The following is an 18,671-nucleotide window of genomic DNA, read 5'->3' as shown; positions in this document are numbered from 1 at the left end:
TACACTTGGATATAAAAAGAAAACATGTTTAAGTAGTATCACTGGACCTGTGATATAAACAGTCGTATGCACAGTCTGCACTTTGCATTATTGTGTGGTTTCAAATGTACTGTACATTTCTATACATGGAGGTGCACAGGGTGTACTCCTCCATGAGTACAAATGGTGCATGATGCCAACATCACACACGCCTTTAAGTGCAGACAGGAAATCAAAGGTTTGAGGGTGTAAGAGGATATCCCGAATCCAATTCTTCAAGTTTTAGGTCATTACAAACAATCAATATTGATTAACAATAGCGTCACCTCATGTCCGGGGGTAACGCCCATGAATTAAAGACAATGTCTGTGCTGTGTTTTTGGCTGTACATGTAAATGATATCCTTAGAGAAAGTTCCAAAGATTTTTTTTTTTACCTGGCCTTCTTTGGGAAAATCTATGAAATTCTATGCAGAGTGCCTAAATCACTCTGATGAAGTATAGCATGATTAGTGAGTTGGTTTGAAGAAAAAAAAAAAATAATAATCTAAATCCCCAAAACTGAAAAACAAATCATTTACCAATGAAAAAAAAAAAAAAAAAAAAAATCCTACTTCCAAAACACATTGGGACAAAACCAGGCGAGGGAAAAGGGTTTTGCATGATGAAATTCTTCTCGAGAAACACAAAATCTAAACCAGCTTAAAAACATCCAAACTATCATCAGTCAGGCTCAGAAGCCTTAGCCCCGATCTGCTTTACAGTGACAATAAACTTGAACTACATGTTAACTTTACCTGGAACCTGTACTGTCATGACATTATTTACAGTGTACTGTAAATGTGTTGGTTCTGCTTTACAGACTAGGACCACCAGCTTTAAAAAGAACCCTAATTAAACGATCCTAAACTAAAGTGCTTCGGGGGAAGCTGCGTGACTGGTGCTTGCTGTAGTCTCTGTACTGTGGGAACCATCAGAGAAATTAGAATCACTCCAGTGAGGGAATTATGAGGAAAGACAGGGAATCAGCCGAGGAGGAAGAGCGAAAAAAAAAGCAGCACAAGGATTCTGCACTGGAGTCTGAAACCAGGCTCTGAAACATGTCAAGGAGTTCACAGTGATTAAGGTGTTAACACAGGGATCCAAAGATGTGTGACAGAGACGCCTGCTGAATGAAATAAAAGCAGACTAAGTGCACTCCTCATTATCTCAATATCTTGAAGAAAATGCAGATCATTTTTTTAAGTGGTGATGTGAAAGCCCGAGGCAGGAGCGAGAGGTTCCTGGGGAGCTGGTTAGGAGGGGAGATAAAGCGCTGTGCTAGAGAAGAAAAAAAAAAACAAAGTGAAAAGAAAGAAAAGAAGTTATGATTTAGTGGTAGGAGACTGGGATAGATCCAAATCACACACCAGAGAAAAGTGTGTAGTTTGGAGCTAAAAATGAAATTCAGAGCTGATTTTGTTTTTTTAAAGACAACTTAATGTCTCAAACAGGAAGAAAGAAAGGGAAAGAAACAATGTCACTTTCTCAGCTGACCCCAACAAGCGCCTATGAAAACACAGAGCTGTCTGCACATGTGCCAGTGGGAAGTTACAGAGCCGAAACGCCTCATCTTCTCTGAATAAAAGTACTGATGCAGGGGCTTTTCTTCTTTTTTAGCACCCCTGACCTTAGGGATCCATTATGCACATGCACTAATACTGACTGACAGTCCATGTGTCCGTTTGCCATCCATCTGTCTGTCCTAGCGCCATCACGCAGATTAATTCATCATGTTAAATGGTGTCGTTTAAAGTTATGTGGCCTGTGACTCTGACACACAGCAGGACATCAAAAGAGCCCGAGTCCAAGTGGCTTATGCAATATCGCATTTAAAAGCGACTGATAACTGAGAAGGAAAGGAAAGCCAGGATTATAGTGACCGATTTATAAAGAACCTTTGCTCCCTTGTCCCTTCTTGTTTTTGTGATATTTGAGCAGAGCCATGTTAACCATTTCCAAATATACAGGAGTGTGGCATCAATCTACTCAAACTATGGCTATCAGTTACATTAGAAATGAGTATTTGAGACCTCTACATCATCAGTGTGACCCGTTTACTCCTAACCTTAACCACCTTATGTGCTTTTATTCATTTAAGCTAAACTAACTAATAATTAAACACAGCATATAATAACATAGCATTCACAGTGTCTTCTTATGATTCCATAGTAGGTGAGGGAAAGAGTTCTGAAAGGTCTGTGTTGTACCTCATGGATGAGGTAGCTTTGGTGCTCATGTGTGTTACTGGACATGAAATTTCGGCTTGAAATATAAATGGTCTACACCCCTTTCCCCCCTTTTAGACTCGCCCCTGGTTGTTTCAGGCAGGACTGTGACAGAAAGTGGGGCAGCTGTTGCCAGCCTTCAGCCTAATTTAAACATCATGGCAGACTAAGTTGTACTAAGTGCATATGCTTTTATTTTAACTTCTGTAGCTGTTGTGTTTTTTGCAGGGGTTTTTTGTTGCTGTTGTTGTTGTTTTTTAACTACAATGGACACACAAGATACACTGTGTACCACTGGACACTTTTCACTGTACACATGGACACACTTTTACGTTTATTTCTCAAAAAAACAAACAAACATTAGGACCGCCATCTAGCTATCAAATTACAGCTTTTCAGAGTAAGATACTTTCGTAATGTATCGTGAAACAATGTTATATGTTTATTTCTCACAATTTAAGAGTTGTGCTGGCAGACTTCATTTATGACAGCAGCATTTCTTTATCGTGCAGAAAAAACTAAGACTTACTGTTAGCACTTCTGCTTCATATATTAAATAATATGTTCAATTAAACTTAATCAAGTTGCAAAAATCTGAAACTAATTAAACTGAGTTCGACAATTCTGGATGAAAGAAAGCAAAAGATTAAAAAAACATTTTTAAAATAACCAAGTTGTTCGAGTTACTTGATAAATTGTTGCAGCTTGAACTCAAACTAATCATACACAGAGTGTATTGTCTCCAAATCACTCAGCATGTCTCTCCTGGTTACTCCCAATGAAAATCATAACATCATGACAATGCATACTTAAACCAAATTTACAAAACAAAGAAACCCCTTATCTATACATACAATGAAACTTGTACTGTAAGACATAAAACTACACCTTACAGTTGCTGATACTAGCTGCCAGCTAAAACTCTTTTTAGACTATTGGCATATTTATCTTTACCAGCTTTCCAGTTAATCACCAATAGGGCGGTGGTTTGGCTCTCCCATCCTATTTGGTTTCAGCCACACCCAATGCTTCGGCACCTGCTAATCCTCTAACACAGGGCCCACAGTTTCACATAAACCCAGGGTCAGAGTGTGAGAAAGAGAGCTAGAAACACAAGGACAGAAGTGGTAGATAAGTCCAGTCAACCATTCATCCAGCTGGAATTCAATGGAAAATTTAACATCCCCCTGGAATATCAGATAAGCAGCAGGGTAAAGTGATTGAGCAATAGGCTATAGTTTAAGACAGGAATAGAGGTATGGCGAAAGAGAGACACTGTGATGAAGTCTGCGCTATATACTTAAACAAACAGGTCATTTTAGTCTATTTACTTTGTGCTGTAAAGATACTGCTTTAGTCTGTAGATGTCTGTCTGTGCCAACAAGGCTTGCACGGCCCTACTATATTTTGTTCAGCGTTTCTTCCACCACTGTTCGCAACTTCCCAACAAGGACGACTTTATTTGGCTCAGTGCGAGAGCCTCTACCATGCTACCAACTTTCAAATCTCACTCCTGTGCTCTTTGTTTCATGAGGACACAAACTGAGAAGAGTGGAGCTGAGCAGGTAAGCATAATGTTACTTGAGTCGATGACAAGACATTACTGTGAGCACACTGCCACCAAAAATAATAGCCATCATAATCAGGATGAGTCACCCAAACATAAAATCTGTCTGTTTACCTGAGCTGTAGCTGTCTGTGGAGGACTGGGAGATGGAGCGGGACAGAGAGCGCCGTCCGATCTTGGAGGGACGCTTGTTGAACTCCTGTTTCTGGTCTGCAAACTGGATCTGTTGGTGGAGAAGGAGAGCAGAAACGTTCAGGCAATCTGTATTGAGCTTTGAAAAATGTATTTAAATAAAACTATTCACAAACAGGACCCACAAAGCAATTTGAAAGCCAGGAAAAGAAAACTTTGCATCTTTAATGAACTGATCGCTTTTTAGCTCAGGTTACTCTAGGTTCATGTTAAGCTCCTGATTAAGAGAATGCTATCCTGAGTGAAAAATGTTTTACAGATAAGAGAAGATCAATAAAATAGATAAATAAGACAGGCAATAAACTGAGAGAGAACAAGTTCACTATAGTCTCCGAGGAGGGAGACTGCCTTTGAGTTCACTCTGACTCTGAAAGATAAAAGAGACAATGAAACTATTATCAAGCAGTGACAAGGCCACGCGAGGTGCACCAGTTCATTCTGGTTCTGTGAAAATGAGCGGGATGTGTTTGGCTATTTGCCGCTTTCAGGACACTAAACTGACCATGAGCCTATCTTTCAGTGTTGCATTAAAGCCAATGACTTGGTGCATCATAATTCATCCAGTGATAATATTACAGCACAATAATGGCTGACTTAATCCTACAATAAAGACACACGACAAGAACAAAAACTGCCAGTGTGTGTGTGTACATGCATTAAAACCTCTTTTTATTAGTCAGGTTGCTTTTATTAAATGAGCAATAATGGTGTCCATAAATTCATAGAAAAAGGCTTTTACAGTGCCACATGGATGTCTAATGGATGTGGCACAAGGCTTTAAAAAAAAAAAAAAAGCAGCTGAAAGAGCATCACTTCTTTGAGCATGTACTCGTTTTTAAATAATTTTCATCCTCACAAAAAGATGTCCTTGAAAATTTTCAGGTTCTTGTATGTATGTATGTGTGTGCATGTACGAGTAAAATACCAGGAGGCTTTGTATGTATTGACTTATTTATTCTCATAATGTGTGGAGACATTCGGTAAATTTCATGAGTGAGAGCCGCTGTTCACTCAAAAGTCACCTCTACGATCTGAAATCATCAGCAGTATACACATTTCCCCCATTTTTTGCTTCGTGATCTCTGAGACATTTCTTAAGTAGAGCCCAAACCCTGGTGATTCAGCCTGGAGAATGTGCACCTTAATAAACAGGCATGGAAAGGAAAGCAATGCAACATTAAAGCTCTCAGAAAGTCAAACTGCACATGCAGCTGGACAAGTTAAATAGTTAAAACTCATCACAAATTATCTGGTTAGGATGCTAGCTGATTAGCTGAGCATTTCTCCTTCCATTTCAATTCCACCCAAGCACCGATACTCTCAATATCATTTTAATCTCAATAAATAACATGTCATAAGTCAGACTAATCCACTTCTCATCCATTCTCCTTACCTTTTTCACACAGCGCTCACTGCTCTCCCCACTCTTTTCCTTCTTCAACATTGCCACGTGTGTGTGTGTGGGTGGGTGGGACGAACTGCCAAGTACAGTGCGTGTTTGATTCAGGGCCTTATGCATTGACGGGACATCATCTTTCAATGATCATTTCAGTGATCATGTCGGTGGCTGCACCTCTTGCCCTCTGCCTCTTTTTAGCCTCTCCTTTCCTGTAAACCAGCCCAAACCGCTCCACCCATGTGCCAACAAACACAATGCAATGACTTGTTTTCCCTTCCTTTCGTTTTTTCCCCTTCCCTCTCTCCTACCTCAGTATTCTTGTTTAATTGTCAATTGTTCAAGCGCAGGCTGAATCGCTGCCATCGAAACTAAGCTTTGCCCTTGCTGACCCAAGATATGTAGCCCACAAACTAAGAGCATTAAGAAAGGCCTGGACTGGAATGATCCACCTATACATCCTTATAAACTCTCTTAATGAATGGAATTAGCATACAGAAGAAGAGGTTAGGTAAAAACTACAGTGATTACAGTTAATCTTGAAAGGAAGTAATTGAGATTGATCCTTTAAGGTCCACTCTTATCAGCACTGTGATTAAAAATGGCCATCATACAAGAAGATAAATACATAAAAAATATGAAGATTAAACTGCTGTTCTTTGGTACATAGAAAATTCCAAAACAACACAAGCAGAACAAGTCAGAACTGCTGCTTTATGTTATTTACAAGGGCAGCCATTGGTGCAAACATCCCTAACCTCATGCAACCTGTAATGGGTATGCTGGTCTTGAAAGTTTATTGGATGGGAGGTTAAATGAAGGGCTTTAAGAGCTCAGAGTTGCACTGAAGGATTGAAGGTCATTTTAGGAGCTGGGGATAGAGGGCTTATTGGATGTTTTTTGGGACAAGATTACCACAGGGCACAAAGGAAACAGGGGCTACTGCCAGAGAGAATGGCACAGTAGTTCACTTATTCCAGTGTAAAATGAGAACAAGCGAACAGCATGAGAAGAACAACCCAAACGTAACCATTTCAGTTCTGATTTCTATTCCCTAATCTTTGAAAAGCACAGAAACAGGATTTTTATTACTAAGGTATGGGGTATGCATCGTCTAAAAGCTATTAAAACTCCTTTCCATTAAACCCATACTATATGAATGTGAATCAGTAAAAACTGTCACTTTTCCATCGCTGGCACACCTGCAATCTTATAAGGGTGAATCCAGTAATATTTATGCATCACTTCTACCATAGCTCAAGTCTGTTAATACAGTGCATGCATTAACAGACAGCCATGCACAGATTACAAGTGTACATAGTCAAGCTATAACACATGTCTCTGAGCTCGAGTCTCAATCAGAAATCAGATCTCTCACTCAGAGACTGGGTGCGAGGGGCAGGATCATAAAATTCAAAGTGGCTTATATGTGAATGACACAGCGCCATTTATAGACCAATTCTGCTTGCAGTGCTAAACACCTCATCTGCGAGAAAAGGTTTAAAGCTGTATTTCAGCTTGTGGCAATAAAAGTTTGCAAATAAACTCAAAGTAATGAATGAGCTGGTGCTCATCCGCTTACAATAACCTGTCAGCCAAATTCTGGTCAGCTGTTCCTGCAGCTTACTGCTCACCACGAGAGGCAATTCTGAATGAAGGGCTGCTGTTATGAGCTGTTATGACCTGACATGACAGTTTCTAAGAGGGTCCTTCCATCTCAAATCATAAACTATTTTCAGTTTGACCATCTCTGATTTGCATAAAAAGTTTATGGTCCACAAATACGGGGCTTTATAAGACTGCTTGAGGTTTTTTTTTTTTTTAGTCCTCAATACTGAGAAATTTTTTGATCCGTCTGTCCCAATGTCACAGCTCTTGATTCATTTTGATGGTAAGAAAGGCCACTGAAAATTTCAGATTTGTATCTTTAGTTTTTGAGATACTCATGTTCAAACAAAAAAATTGCTGCAAGTGGTTTGACAAAAGTATTTTGAAAAGTATTTGATATAAGATGCCCACATTTCACAGCAATTATTATATAGAAGTCCAAAAACGGGACCATAATATTTTTAGGCAAAATTGGGAATGGTTGAGGTGAAGGCCCACAGCGCTTTGAGATCAAAGAACTCAAAAGACACTTGTAGCTGAAGGCAGTGAAAACAGCAAATGGAGTCAGCAGCATGCTCCTGTGCTCATATATTAGCCACTCAGGAATGGCTGTACAAGTCCCAGCATATAAAAAGCTATTTTCAGAGGTAAACAGCTTTTGTGGAAAAAAGATCAGTGTGTCAATGTCATTCAATTTGTCAAATACCTGGAGAAGAAAGGCCACTGTGTAATTCAGTATCCTCTGATTGTATCCTCTGATTATTTACAATATATATGGCTGTAATACTCTCTCATATAATGATCGAAGACTGGGCAAAAATGGAAAAAAAAATCTTGGTCAATTTTCCCCCCTCACATCTGTCGATATTGATATATAATCACGATCGAGATATATATCTATCTATCTATCTATCTATCTATCTATATATATATATATATATATATATATATATATATATATATATCAACCAAAATGAACTTTATGTGTTTTTTGTCATAAGCTGAACATGATAAATGTACTGCAACACTGTAACTATATTTTAAATAAATACTGTTGTAGTATATAGACAAACTGTTTCAAATTGTTGGCCACATGAAGTGCAGTACTGGGTAGTGAGGCTCATAAATGGGCCAGGTGTGCGCTTTGCACTCAGCTGCTTAAAATATGACATTTTCGACCATGTTTACCGACATCGTGTCTTGTAATGTGTGTAAGCCGCCATTGTGGAAACATGTTTTCAACACAGTGTACAGTGTATACTGCTCTGCTTCTTTGTCAGACTTTAAATAGCCAAAATATCTCCACATTCCTTAATTCCTCAATAGTGTCCTAATCTTTTGAGTATCAGGTTGTATCCACTGCAGTGTCATATTTGGTAACAAAGTCGTTCGATTTTTCAATAACATTCCTTGTTCTGATTTTCTCTTTTATCTCACTCGAATTCCTAATATACTGTAGTGTGTAGCAGCCCAAACGTTAGTTAGCACATGTGCTGACTATTCTCACTGTCATTGGCCTTCAGTGTTGTCAGTAAAAAAAAAATACATGGATTTGGATGAGCTCCATGGAGTTTATATTGACCTTGTTTTATAATGCCATCTTGGAAAGTTTTTACACTATAATTATTTTTATCGTTTTATCACCCGAATCAATCACTTTTTTTATATTAGGCTTCCCTTCAGAAAGCACTGGCACTGCTGCAGAGCTCCAGCATGTTTGTAGGTTGCGACACTGGAAGAGCCATAAACGTGGAGTTCGTTTTGTGATGTGGGTTGTATGCAGGTAATAAAAATATTTCAGACTTATCTGCCTTAAGCAACAATGTTCATCTCTTGGCTTTCCCCTCCATGACATTCCTAATCTTCCACTTTCTATCCAGCTTTCACACCCCGCAGGAACTCTTTTACATAACAGATTGATTGGGTAGCTAATGATTTATGAATAATACATGTTCAATATTCAACACTTGCCCACATGGGACACATCCGTGTATCCGGCAGTGACCATGAGCCACCAATTCAACCACAGAAGAAAGGGGTTGAGGAGCACTTGGTATGCACTTGCTTTCTAGCAGTCGCTTATATAGGCGCATGTGCACAATGAGGAAAAGAGATGAAAAGAGCTCTATTTAAAGCCCTGTGCTCCTTTGTTACAAGCGTCTTTCAATGGGATATTCCAATTCAGTATAAGACGCTATTGAGCTCTTATGCTGAATTGGACAGACACAGATGCAGCATCGTTTTATATGCTTGTGCTCGCTGGAGGACAAATATAATCTTTCCAGTCGTTTAGTAGAGTGGGGTTGGGGTGGAGGCCTAAGCTTGACTCCTAATAATCTATAACCCCTTAACTCTAAATGGAAGCCCTAAAGTGCTGCGAAGCATCCATGCTGGAATACATCTGACATCTAACATCAGAGATCAAACACGCAGGCTTTATGCCCCATCTGTTTATATAATTCATATAACGATACCCACAATGAAACCATAAATATCACAACATCTAAATCCTGGCTCCTGGCACATTCAGCTGGGCTCTGCAGCCCTCTGGAAATGACAGATTTGTTTTAAATTTGTGGTAAGACGACATGTTTTAGAACTGGGTGGGGGGGAATCTCCCGTTGAACACAGTCAACAAGCTAGCTGAGTGCCAAGGGAACTGTGGTGCAGTGCAAAGAACGTCTAGGCTGGCCTGGTGAAAAAACAGAGACCCCTCTGGGAGAGAGAAAATGAAAACAGACACAGATGCAGCATCAAGATCTGACGAGATATGGTACTGCTACGATTTCCCCACAAACACCGTGGATTCATCTCATCCTGCTAGACTATCAATAGAAATTTGAAGTAACAAGTGACTTCACAAACATGCTCTGTTATTAATCACAGAGGTGAAGATAGCAATATTTAGCACTTATGAATACACTGTAAAAAAACATGTTTGTCATGTTTTTGTATACAAATACACTTTGAAGATATACAACATATCAATACAACAGTGCACTTGCCTTATACCTGCTTTGGCTTGTGAATGTCAATAAGAGGATTTATAGCTCTTTAAAGTAGAGCTATACTCTGACATTTATGTTGTTAGTATTAATCTTTACCTTCTTTCTGCTGCTCACTTTAGGGGCCACTACAGGAAATCATCTGCCTCCATTTCAACCTATCCCTAGCGTCCCCTTGTCACGCCAACCCTCTGCATGTCCTCCTTTTCTTCTCTGTGGCCTTCACCTTCCCTCCTACCTCATAGCTTCATCTTTTCCATCCAGATGTCTATCTGCTCTGCACATTTCCAAACCATCTCAGCTTTGCCTCTCAAACTTTGTGTCTAAACCGCTCAACCTGAGCTTTCCCTCTGATGTACTCATTTCTAATCCTTTCCATCCTAGTCGTTCCGAACAAAACCTTGGGAGGATACCCTGCCACATCCATCATATCCATACATCATAAACCACCATCATAGCAGGTCTCACTGCCATCTTTTAAACATGCCCTTTAACCTTGGCACCGTTTGTTACGAATAACGCCAACACTCTTCTCCAACCCCTCCACCTGCCTGCACTCTCTTCTTCACCTTTCTTGTGCTCATCTGTAGCTTTGGATGGTTGACCAGCCAAAGTCATCCACCGTCAATCCTCTTTTCTCCAGAGCATATCTCCACCTGTTCCCTCCTCTACAGACAACAGTATCGTCTGCAAACATAACAGTCCATGGAAACTCCTGCCTGACATCACCTGTTAACCTGTGATGTTGCTAATATTTAATATTTTGCTTAAAGAGTTGAATGAAATGTTACTGAAGCACCTCAGGTAATAAAAATCATGCCTTTATAGAAGGGAGAAACAGGAAGAAGTTACTCCTTATTATGATTCATTTGGACAAGGTTTTATCTTTAAAAGAACCTATAATATTCACTTCACACACCATATTGTTATTCTCTGATTCCAGTAGAGTAACTTTCTCATTTGTCTTTTGGGGCCTTGAAGGATTTTTTTAGTTCACCTGCTATCAAAGCCATTTATGCCCTATCCTACTCCCTTCCTCTCTCTCTAAGACCACACTCACTTTTAAGCAAGCTTTCTTCTGACTGGCACAGAAGGTCAGAACAGCTGGTGGTTTTTTGTTTGAGGGAAAGAAAATACACCCATGCTCACTGAAGTCTTGAGTACAGACTTTTCAGCTCCAGCAGCAGGAGGAAAAAAATGCCTCTCTCTTTTAACCAGTTTGGTTGTTTTTTTGGTATGAAAGCTGCAAAAGATGAGAAACACCAGCTAACTACCTTAAAAAAAATGGCACCCTGCAATTTTGAATAAAAACACACAAATAAGCCAATAAAGAGACCAAGCACAAACCAAAGCTAAAAGCTTGGCTCTAACTGCTAAGTGGCTTGTAATGACGTTGGTCTCTTAATATTTTTGTAATACATTTCTGCTCAGAACAAAGCACAGAGCAAGTGCAAAATGCCAAGCTCTGCACTCAGTAAGCCTTTGGCATCACTCCACCAAGGAAAACATTTCATCTTCTAAAATTAATGTTTAGCCATTTCTGAGTATTTCAAGGAATTCTAGACGAAAGCTTTAAAGATTAATTTGATGTTTAGTCACACATCATAACACGCATGCCTCGAACAAGGACTTTAAATCAGCAGTAAGGTGACGGGACAATGACTGTGCAGACTTTAAGCCTGGTGTCTTCAGTGCTGGCCTTTGTCACTGATTGATAAGCCAACAGGAAGGGAGGGAGGGCTTGTTCGGCATCCCCACAACACCTGATAACTGTGGGGAGCCACAGAGTCCTGCCCAATATGCCTTTCTGTGTGCGTGTGTGGGAGTACAAAATGTTCCCTTTGGCTGAAAGAACCTGAGGTACTTCAGGTTCATCAGGAATTTTCCCAGCTTAGAAATGCCTTTTTAGGGCAACACAAGAATTAGATGTGATGGTTTAACATTTTAAAAGGCAGTAAGTCTGTGCTGACCATTTCATAAACCAAAATATCTCTATGCTTCATAAATGAAACCCAGATTAACAAAATAGGTTTGAAAATACTGATGGCCCCCAGCGCAATCCACAGCCTTTTAGGAGAAGCACCTATGCTATACATTAGAAAATCCTACGTCATATCTTTCTGAAGTTATCACATTCACATGATTTTCAGAAAACATGACCTGGACTTGACAGTGATGTCACTGAGATTCAAACTTTGGTATCAATATGTAAATCTTACATCATCTTGTTCTCAAGTTATCAAAAAGCTGAACACGATAACTGCCCACTCGGTATAGTGACGACAATACCCCATCAGCCAAAAAAATAAATCAATAAATGTATTATTTGTCTGAAAAATCCTGCATGACAAAGGGTAAAACTCTAGTGGCAATTAATTAAATTCAACTGAGACTTTAGACAGAGATTGTTGTGTGCACTCAGGTGAAATGGACACGTCTCAAGATAAACTTCAGGGCAAATGATTGAAGTGACTACCAATGACAGTGCAAGATACTAATGATTGACATTTTACAGTCGGGCAACTGAAGCCCTGAATGTCCACTAGCAACAAAACATCATCTTCAAAAAGTGATTAAAGTGCAAACAATTACTTTGCTAATCAATTGTTTTACATATTCAACTTGCAGTTTGGGTGGCTGGTCGAGCAAAAACATGCAGTTTTAAAACATTGCTCTGCAGAAAATAATGAGAGGGTTGTTGGGGGTGGGGGGTGGGGGGGGGGGGGGGTGTTGTAGTTTTTCCAACAAGGAAAAATATTTCACAAATAAAGGCTGTGTGTGTACTCAGCTGTGACTGTAGGGACACAAGCTGGCATGCTATGCTACACAATGCAAAACATACAGTGATGTCTTCACAGCTGTGTTACTGAAGGCTCTGCATGCAAATTTCTTCTAAAAACATTTGAGTTCCTGTAAATCAGAGGTTTGGCTAAAAACGAGAGCAAAGCAAGCAGCTCTTTCGATGAGCCGTGTGTATGGTTTGGCAGCTTGAGTTTTGTTTTTGCTTTTTTATTTTTTCAAAGGTGGCTTCAGACCAGAAGAGATCAAATCTTCTGTGTTTTTCCAAACCATTGATCTCGGTCACACGACGGGGTAATGGGCTGGAGCGGTTGGAGCGGCGACCCCTGCAGCAACGACCGCACTGAACCTACTGAGTTGTACTGTGGACTTTCATTAGAAAGTAACCATCTCACGTTCAATTGCTAACTTGCTTGGAAAAGATTAAAACCTTATGGCACCTCTATTACACGGCCCACAAGATTGCCTCATTGGTACACACATGAGATAAAATTGTCAGCCTATCCAGATCTCATCAGCATACGGTGATGGATGCTCATTTCCCATCCGACCTGCTTCAGGTGCTAACTGACGTGAATAATCAACAGATACGGAGCCTCTCGCCTCACGGTGTGAGGCTTCTACACAGATTACTCATTTTGGAACACATGCCAATCTTAAGTGAGAGACAGAAGGAGACAGACAGAGAGGAGTATGCTAACAAACACTGATGAGAAGGTAATGTACTAGAAAGAAAACTGAAATTTAATGATGTTCACAGGGAAAATTGGCCAGCTCGTGTTGGCTCCATTTGCCAGGATCGGTGCTGCAAAAGTTATTTTTATTGTGCCTTTTTTTTTTTTCTTACAGTGGCACACTTTGCAATCACCTTGAACTGGTCTGTTTTTTACACTTATTTATTTTTTGCTTTGCATCTGTGTGGACACTTATCTGTCCGTTCTCCAATCTGGTGTCAAATCTTGCCTTCAAACTGCACGTGTCATCATCTATAAAAGTTTTAGCCACATCAGGAACAGAAAGAGAGACAGGGGCTGAGTGAGGAAGAGGAGTGGGTATATAAAAGGATTGAGGCAAAAGAAGACTTGAGCCCCGTCTCTCATAATTAAAGTCTTATTCACTCACTCCCACATAACCTGTCAATTTTTATCGCCTCATTGCAGCTGTTCAAACTGCCAACCATCTATAATTACCACTCTAAAAATACATGATGCTGACCAAATAATCACAAACCAGCTTAAAACCTTTGTCTGATGTTTCTGGGCCCCAAAGCACTTATGTAGATGATCATGGGCCATATCATTTAATGCTCCTCCACCTAAAACCAAAGAGCCATTGTTCTCAGGGAGCAAACAGTGAATGTTTATGTCAGAGATACTGAGACCCCATGTGTGGTCATCTGAATGACACTCTGTTGGATTGTGCACATCCCCAAAACGGATAAAACTCACCCAACAGCTCCGATTAGTATTTAACAGTATAACAGTTATAATTTTATGCAGTTTTTCAAATACAGCTATACTGGTAAACAAGTAAAAACACCCAGTGTGCACATTGCAAGCTTTTTGGGAGGGTGGATAACCCAAGCAAGTTTTAAGTATCCTGGGATCTTGTTAATGAGTGATGGGAAAGTGGAGCGACAGGTGGAAGTGTGTATTGCTGCAATATCAGCAGTAATGCGGGCACTGTACCGGATTGCTGTGGTGAACAGAGAGCTGATCTGGAGGTCAAAATTCTCCCTGAGGTCTGCACTCGGCCGGCTGAGAGGAGACAGCAGGATAGACGCAGGACTATATTGCTCATTTGGTCTGGGAGTGTCCCACAATCCCCTAGGATGAACCTGATGCACTGCTAGGAAAAAAGGTGCCTGGAATACCCTCCTTAGCCTGCTACCGAAGCAAGCCAACTTGAGGGGAAGAAAATGGACATTTATTTAGAAACTTCCAGCAGGATCATGAGGAGACTTCATGTAGAGTTAATATGTTAGGGTGCCGTTATAATTATGGGGATCCACATTTGATAAATATTCAAGATGTGAATTTAACCTCCTAGGACCTGGTGTCCACATATGTGGACATCACATTTTGGGTTATTTAGACCAAAATACTCAATTTTGCTCTACAAGGGCCTGATATCCACTTACGAGGACATTATACTGCTACTGTTCTATCAAAATTTTAAACGAATATCCTCATAAGTGGCTCTGATTTTTCATAAAAACAAAAATAAGGTAAAAAAAAAAAATCTGGTAATTCTTCGTTTTTACATTCATTGGGCCCCAATATGCCCAAATATCAAAGAGAAATTAAAAATGCAAGCCGTGGAAGAGTTCGGGTCTTAGGAGGTTAAGGGCTCCAAGTATGAACAGACTTTCAAGTACTTTTATTGCACCATAAAAAGTCACACACAGACTGAGCCTCAGACTGAAGGGACAAGACTGAGGGACGTGTGTATATATTACAATTATAGCAACAGTACAACAGTATAATTGTTAGACTGTTTTAGTCTGGTTGATGGGTTCTCCTATGAACATTTACCAGCATATGCTATCGCCACCTGTTTGTTTATTTAGAGGCTCTAAGGCACCCTTCATCCTTCTTTTAGTACCCACAGCTTGCCAGCACAAGCAACCATAAGCCAGGACACACACTTAGCTCCTTCACTGATATATTAGCAATCACTGATGACTGAAGTGACAGTGACTGACATATACCTACCCCTAGTGTCTATGTAAAAGAAGGAAGGTAAACGCTTGAGGCAACCTAAGCTAGGCCTGTAGAAGCCCGATGCATAGTCCTTTGAGAGGAAACCCAAGAGGAGAAGAGGGAAGGAAGTATTCTCCATAAGGCCAGTAGGAAACTTGCTGTTTATACCTCCCTTGCTGCTGCTCTTCTCTGGGGGAAATCTCAATTGCTTCAAATGTATTTCTGTGTTGATATTTTTACAGAAGTCATATCCTGATATTATAGCAAGTTATATTTTACAACCATAAAACAGAAGAAAATGAACAGTTTGCTAATTATAGTTTTTGAGAGGTATATGAATAGCGGACTTGTCTTAGCCAAACACAAGTTTTAAGCAAAAAAATTATAATAAAACAGCAGCCTGGGCAGGACGGAGGAAGGGAAACATGAGCACTAAGCATTATGGCAGTGACTTTAGCAATAAAATTCTTGCTTATGGTGTCTTTTAATTAGTGCTGGGCGATATGGAAAAAATATTTATCACGATATGAATTATTTTATATCACGATAACGATATATATCACGATATACCACCTGACCTGTGGTCATCTGGAAAGTATGCAGTCTTTAAACAGCGAGTGGAGAGGGTGCAGTCTTTGTTTTGAGTTACTGTAAAGCATGTCGGAAATCCGGGTGCATGTAAAGCAGCACCATGTTGCGAAACCACAAGACAGAGTTTCTTTGCAAAAAATATCATTTTTTTACACTTTATTTTCTCTTGCATAAAGTTAAGAGTATGTATAGTGAGAAGACAACACTAATATATTTGCACAGGCTATTTAACCCTTTAAGACCTACAATAGAACCAAGTCCGCCAGAGCTTATCTTTACATTTATTTATTTTGAGTGTCTTCATAGTTTTATTTTTGAGATACACAAATTTTTATATACTACAGGAAAAATGAAAATAAATAAATGCAAATTTGCAAAAACACAGCATGTGCATCAAAATAAACTATTTACAACAGTGTAATTTGACTTCTAAGCATCCCAGAAACGATACAGAAAAGCATAAAGTCAAACATGACTTTTAAAAACACCAACATAGACTTTGAAGCTTAAAAAACTACATTTTCCGCGAACATGACGTCACTTCCGGTTTCGGACAGGTAATGGCGGACATAAGATAGTTGGGCTGACTTATATTCCAACATAGGAAGTGTTATGAACAGCTGATCGGATCGGCAAAGCGTGTTTCTGGAATATTGTGTTTTTGTTGCTGCAAGTCTGGAATATTATGTTTTTGTTGCTGGAAGTGCTTTTTATGCAATTTTTTGCAAAGCTATATGTGGAAGAAAACCGTGACTTAGGACAAGCTAATGGAATAAGATGTAAGTACAACTCCTACGGTTTCATATGCAAAAAAAACATTATTGCGCTACCTTACGTGGTTACAGTTCTACAGGGATTTAAAAATAGTTAGGCAAAACGGAGTTTGCCTGCTCCGACCGGTTGTAAAGGGTTAATGATATATTTTATGTAATAATTTGTAAAATTCGGGTTAGAAACGATATAAACGATAGAAGACAAATGGCACGATAGACACTTTTCTATCGTCCACACGATATATATCGTCATATCGCCCAGCACTACTTTTAATGATGCAATCTACACAAATCCTTGAAAGATCGCATGCTCATTTAAGCTCTTCCAGAGTATAAGCTAGTTAGAAAAGACACCCTTCCCCCTTACTGCAAATGTTATTTCAACACCTTACCAGGTACCAAAGCTTTGTGATCATTGTTCCATAGTGCTGGACTGGCTATCAGGTTTTTATGCCATAATAACATAATTATAGGTGATGATGACTGAACAAAGTTCAAAGGAGAAAACAAGCGGATCAGATCAAACTAAGAGCAAGGATGACTTCTCTTAAATCAAAGTGCTAGAGAGCTTTTAATAGCTTTGTTCAAATGTCTGCCATAAGGTCTGGAAAACTGAGTGGTGACATTTAAAAAGAAAAAAGAAAAAAAGGAACATGTTCTGTTAACAGCTTAACGCACCACACAAATATCTGGTAATGTCCTCAAAACCAAATCCTAAAAGTGCTTCTGTCAGACTGTCCCCAATCTGGGAGTCATTTAGTTAAAAGTAGAGACTTTAACTCAGAGTTAAAAACAGTAGGAACCCCACCCATGTGCCAAAAGTTGTAAAAGCAAAATGCTCATGCATACAATATAATCTAATATTAAAATTAACCCAAGTGCTCCCTATATATCGCAAAAAGAAATATCTTGTAAAATTGATCTGCATCTGCAACAACTCATGCAGTGTGGTCAAAAACATTTATAGGTAATTATTATGTGTGTAATGGTTCTTTGGAGAAATGTAGTTTTTGAATGCCACAAGCTTGGGGATACATCTCTTAGTCACTTAACACAGGAGATAATCCAACAGGGCTGGACACTAGAATATCAAACACAGTACTGATACCCAGGAAAATGCATACATCATTACATGAATGTTAACTTATTAGACAACAACTTAATGGCAAAAAGCTAATGTGGATATTAGATGAAGGTACTTCTGACTGCTCCCTTATTTCCACAGAGGTTGAAACAGTGGATGGATCCATATGTTTCATTTGGCACAGATCTTATGTCAGATGCGCTTCCTGATGCAAACCTGCCAATTATCCATGCTTGGGACCGGTGATGTGCCAAAAAGTAATAATCTGCCACAAAGTGATTCCCAATGTTTCTGGGTTATTTTATTATCGAGTATATTTGCTCACATTGCAAAATAGGCTCTACTTAGCATGACTTATTAAGGCATTATATATAAAATAAAGGAATGACCTGTTCTTCAAGTATCTTTATGGCTCCGACTTGTTGTCCCTACCATTGTGATCTACATTACAATCAATTGGGTCCTTTATAGCCACTTAAAATATCTTTATAGAACCGTTTTGTTATATTTATTCAAATTGCTGCTCTCCTCTTGGCCAGAACGCCTCTGAAAAAGACATTTTTAATGTCAGTGATAATGTTTACGTGATTAAAGTCACTTTGCTAAGAACTGATTACAGCTTGAATATTGTGAAAGGCATCTATGTTCTGGCTCATAATGGCATCTAATCATTCATGAGAGATTTGTTTGACATGTATTTGACAGATTA

The 18,671-nt window shown here is 39.3% G+C and overlaps 1 protein-coding gene across 4 annotated transcripts in view; it reads right to left on the bottom strand.

The window, feature by feature from the left end:
* ahcyl2b (adenosylhomocysteinase like 2b) overlaps window positions 1–18,671 on the bottom strand; it is a 49,808-nt gene that overhangs the window by 12,702 nt on the left and 18,435 nt on the right. For 3 of the 4 annotated variants that reach the window (XM_063500607.1, XM_063500606.1, XM_063500608.1), the window contains exon 2: window positions 3,927–4,035. In XM_063500607.1, coding sequence (XP_063356677.1) covers window positions 3,927–4,035 — 109 coding nt within the window. Of the gene's footprint in view, window positions 1–3,926; window positions 4,036–5,397; window positions 5,548–18,671 lie in introns of those variants that run through there. The other variant, XM_063500609.1, reaches the window with a different exon arrangement.

This window comes from Pelmatolapia mariae, linkage group LG17, assembly GCF_036321145.2.
Source record: "Pelmatolapia mariae isolate MD_Pm_ZW linkage group LG17, Pm_UMD_F_2, whole genome shotgun sequence".
In the NCBI taxonomy this organism is placed as follows: domain Eukaryota; kingdom Metazoa; phylum Chordata; class Actinopteri; order Cichliformes; family Cichlidae; genus Pelmatolapia; species Pelmatolapia mariae.
Note: the sequence above shows the minus strand (reverse complement) of the source record. Positions and strands in the feature narration are given on the sequence as shown.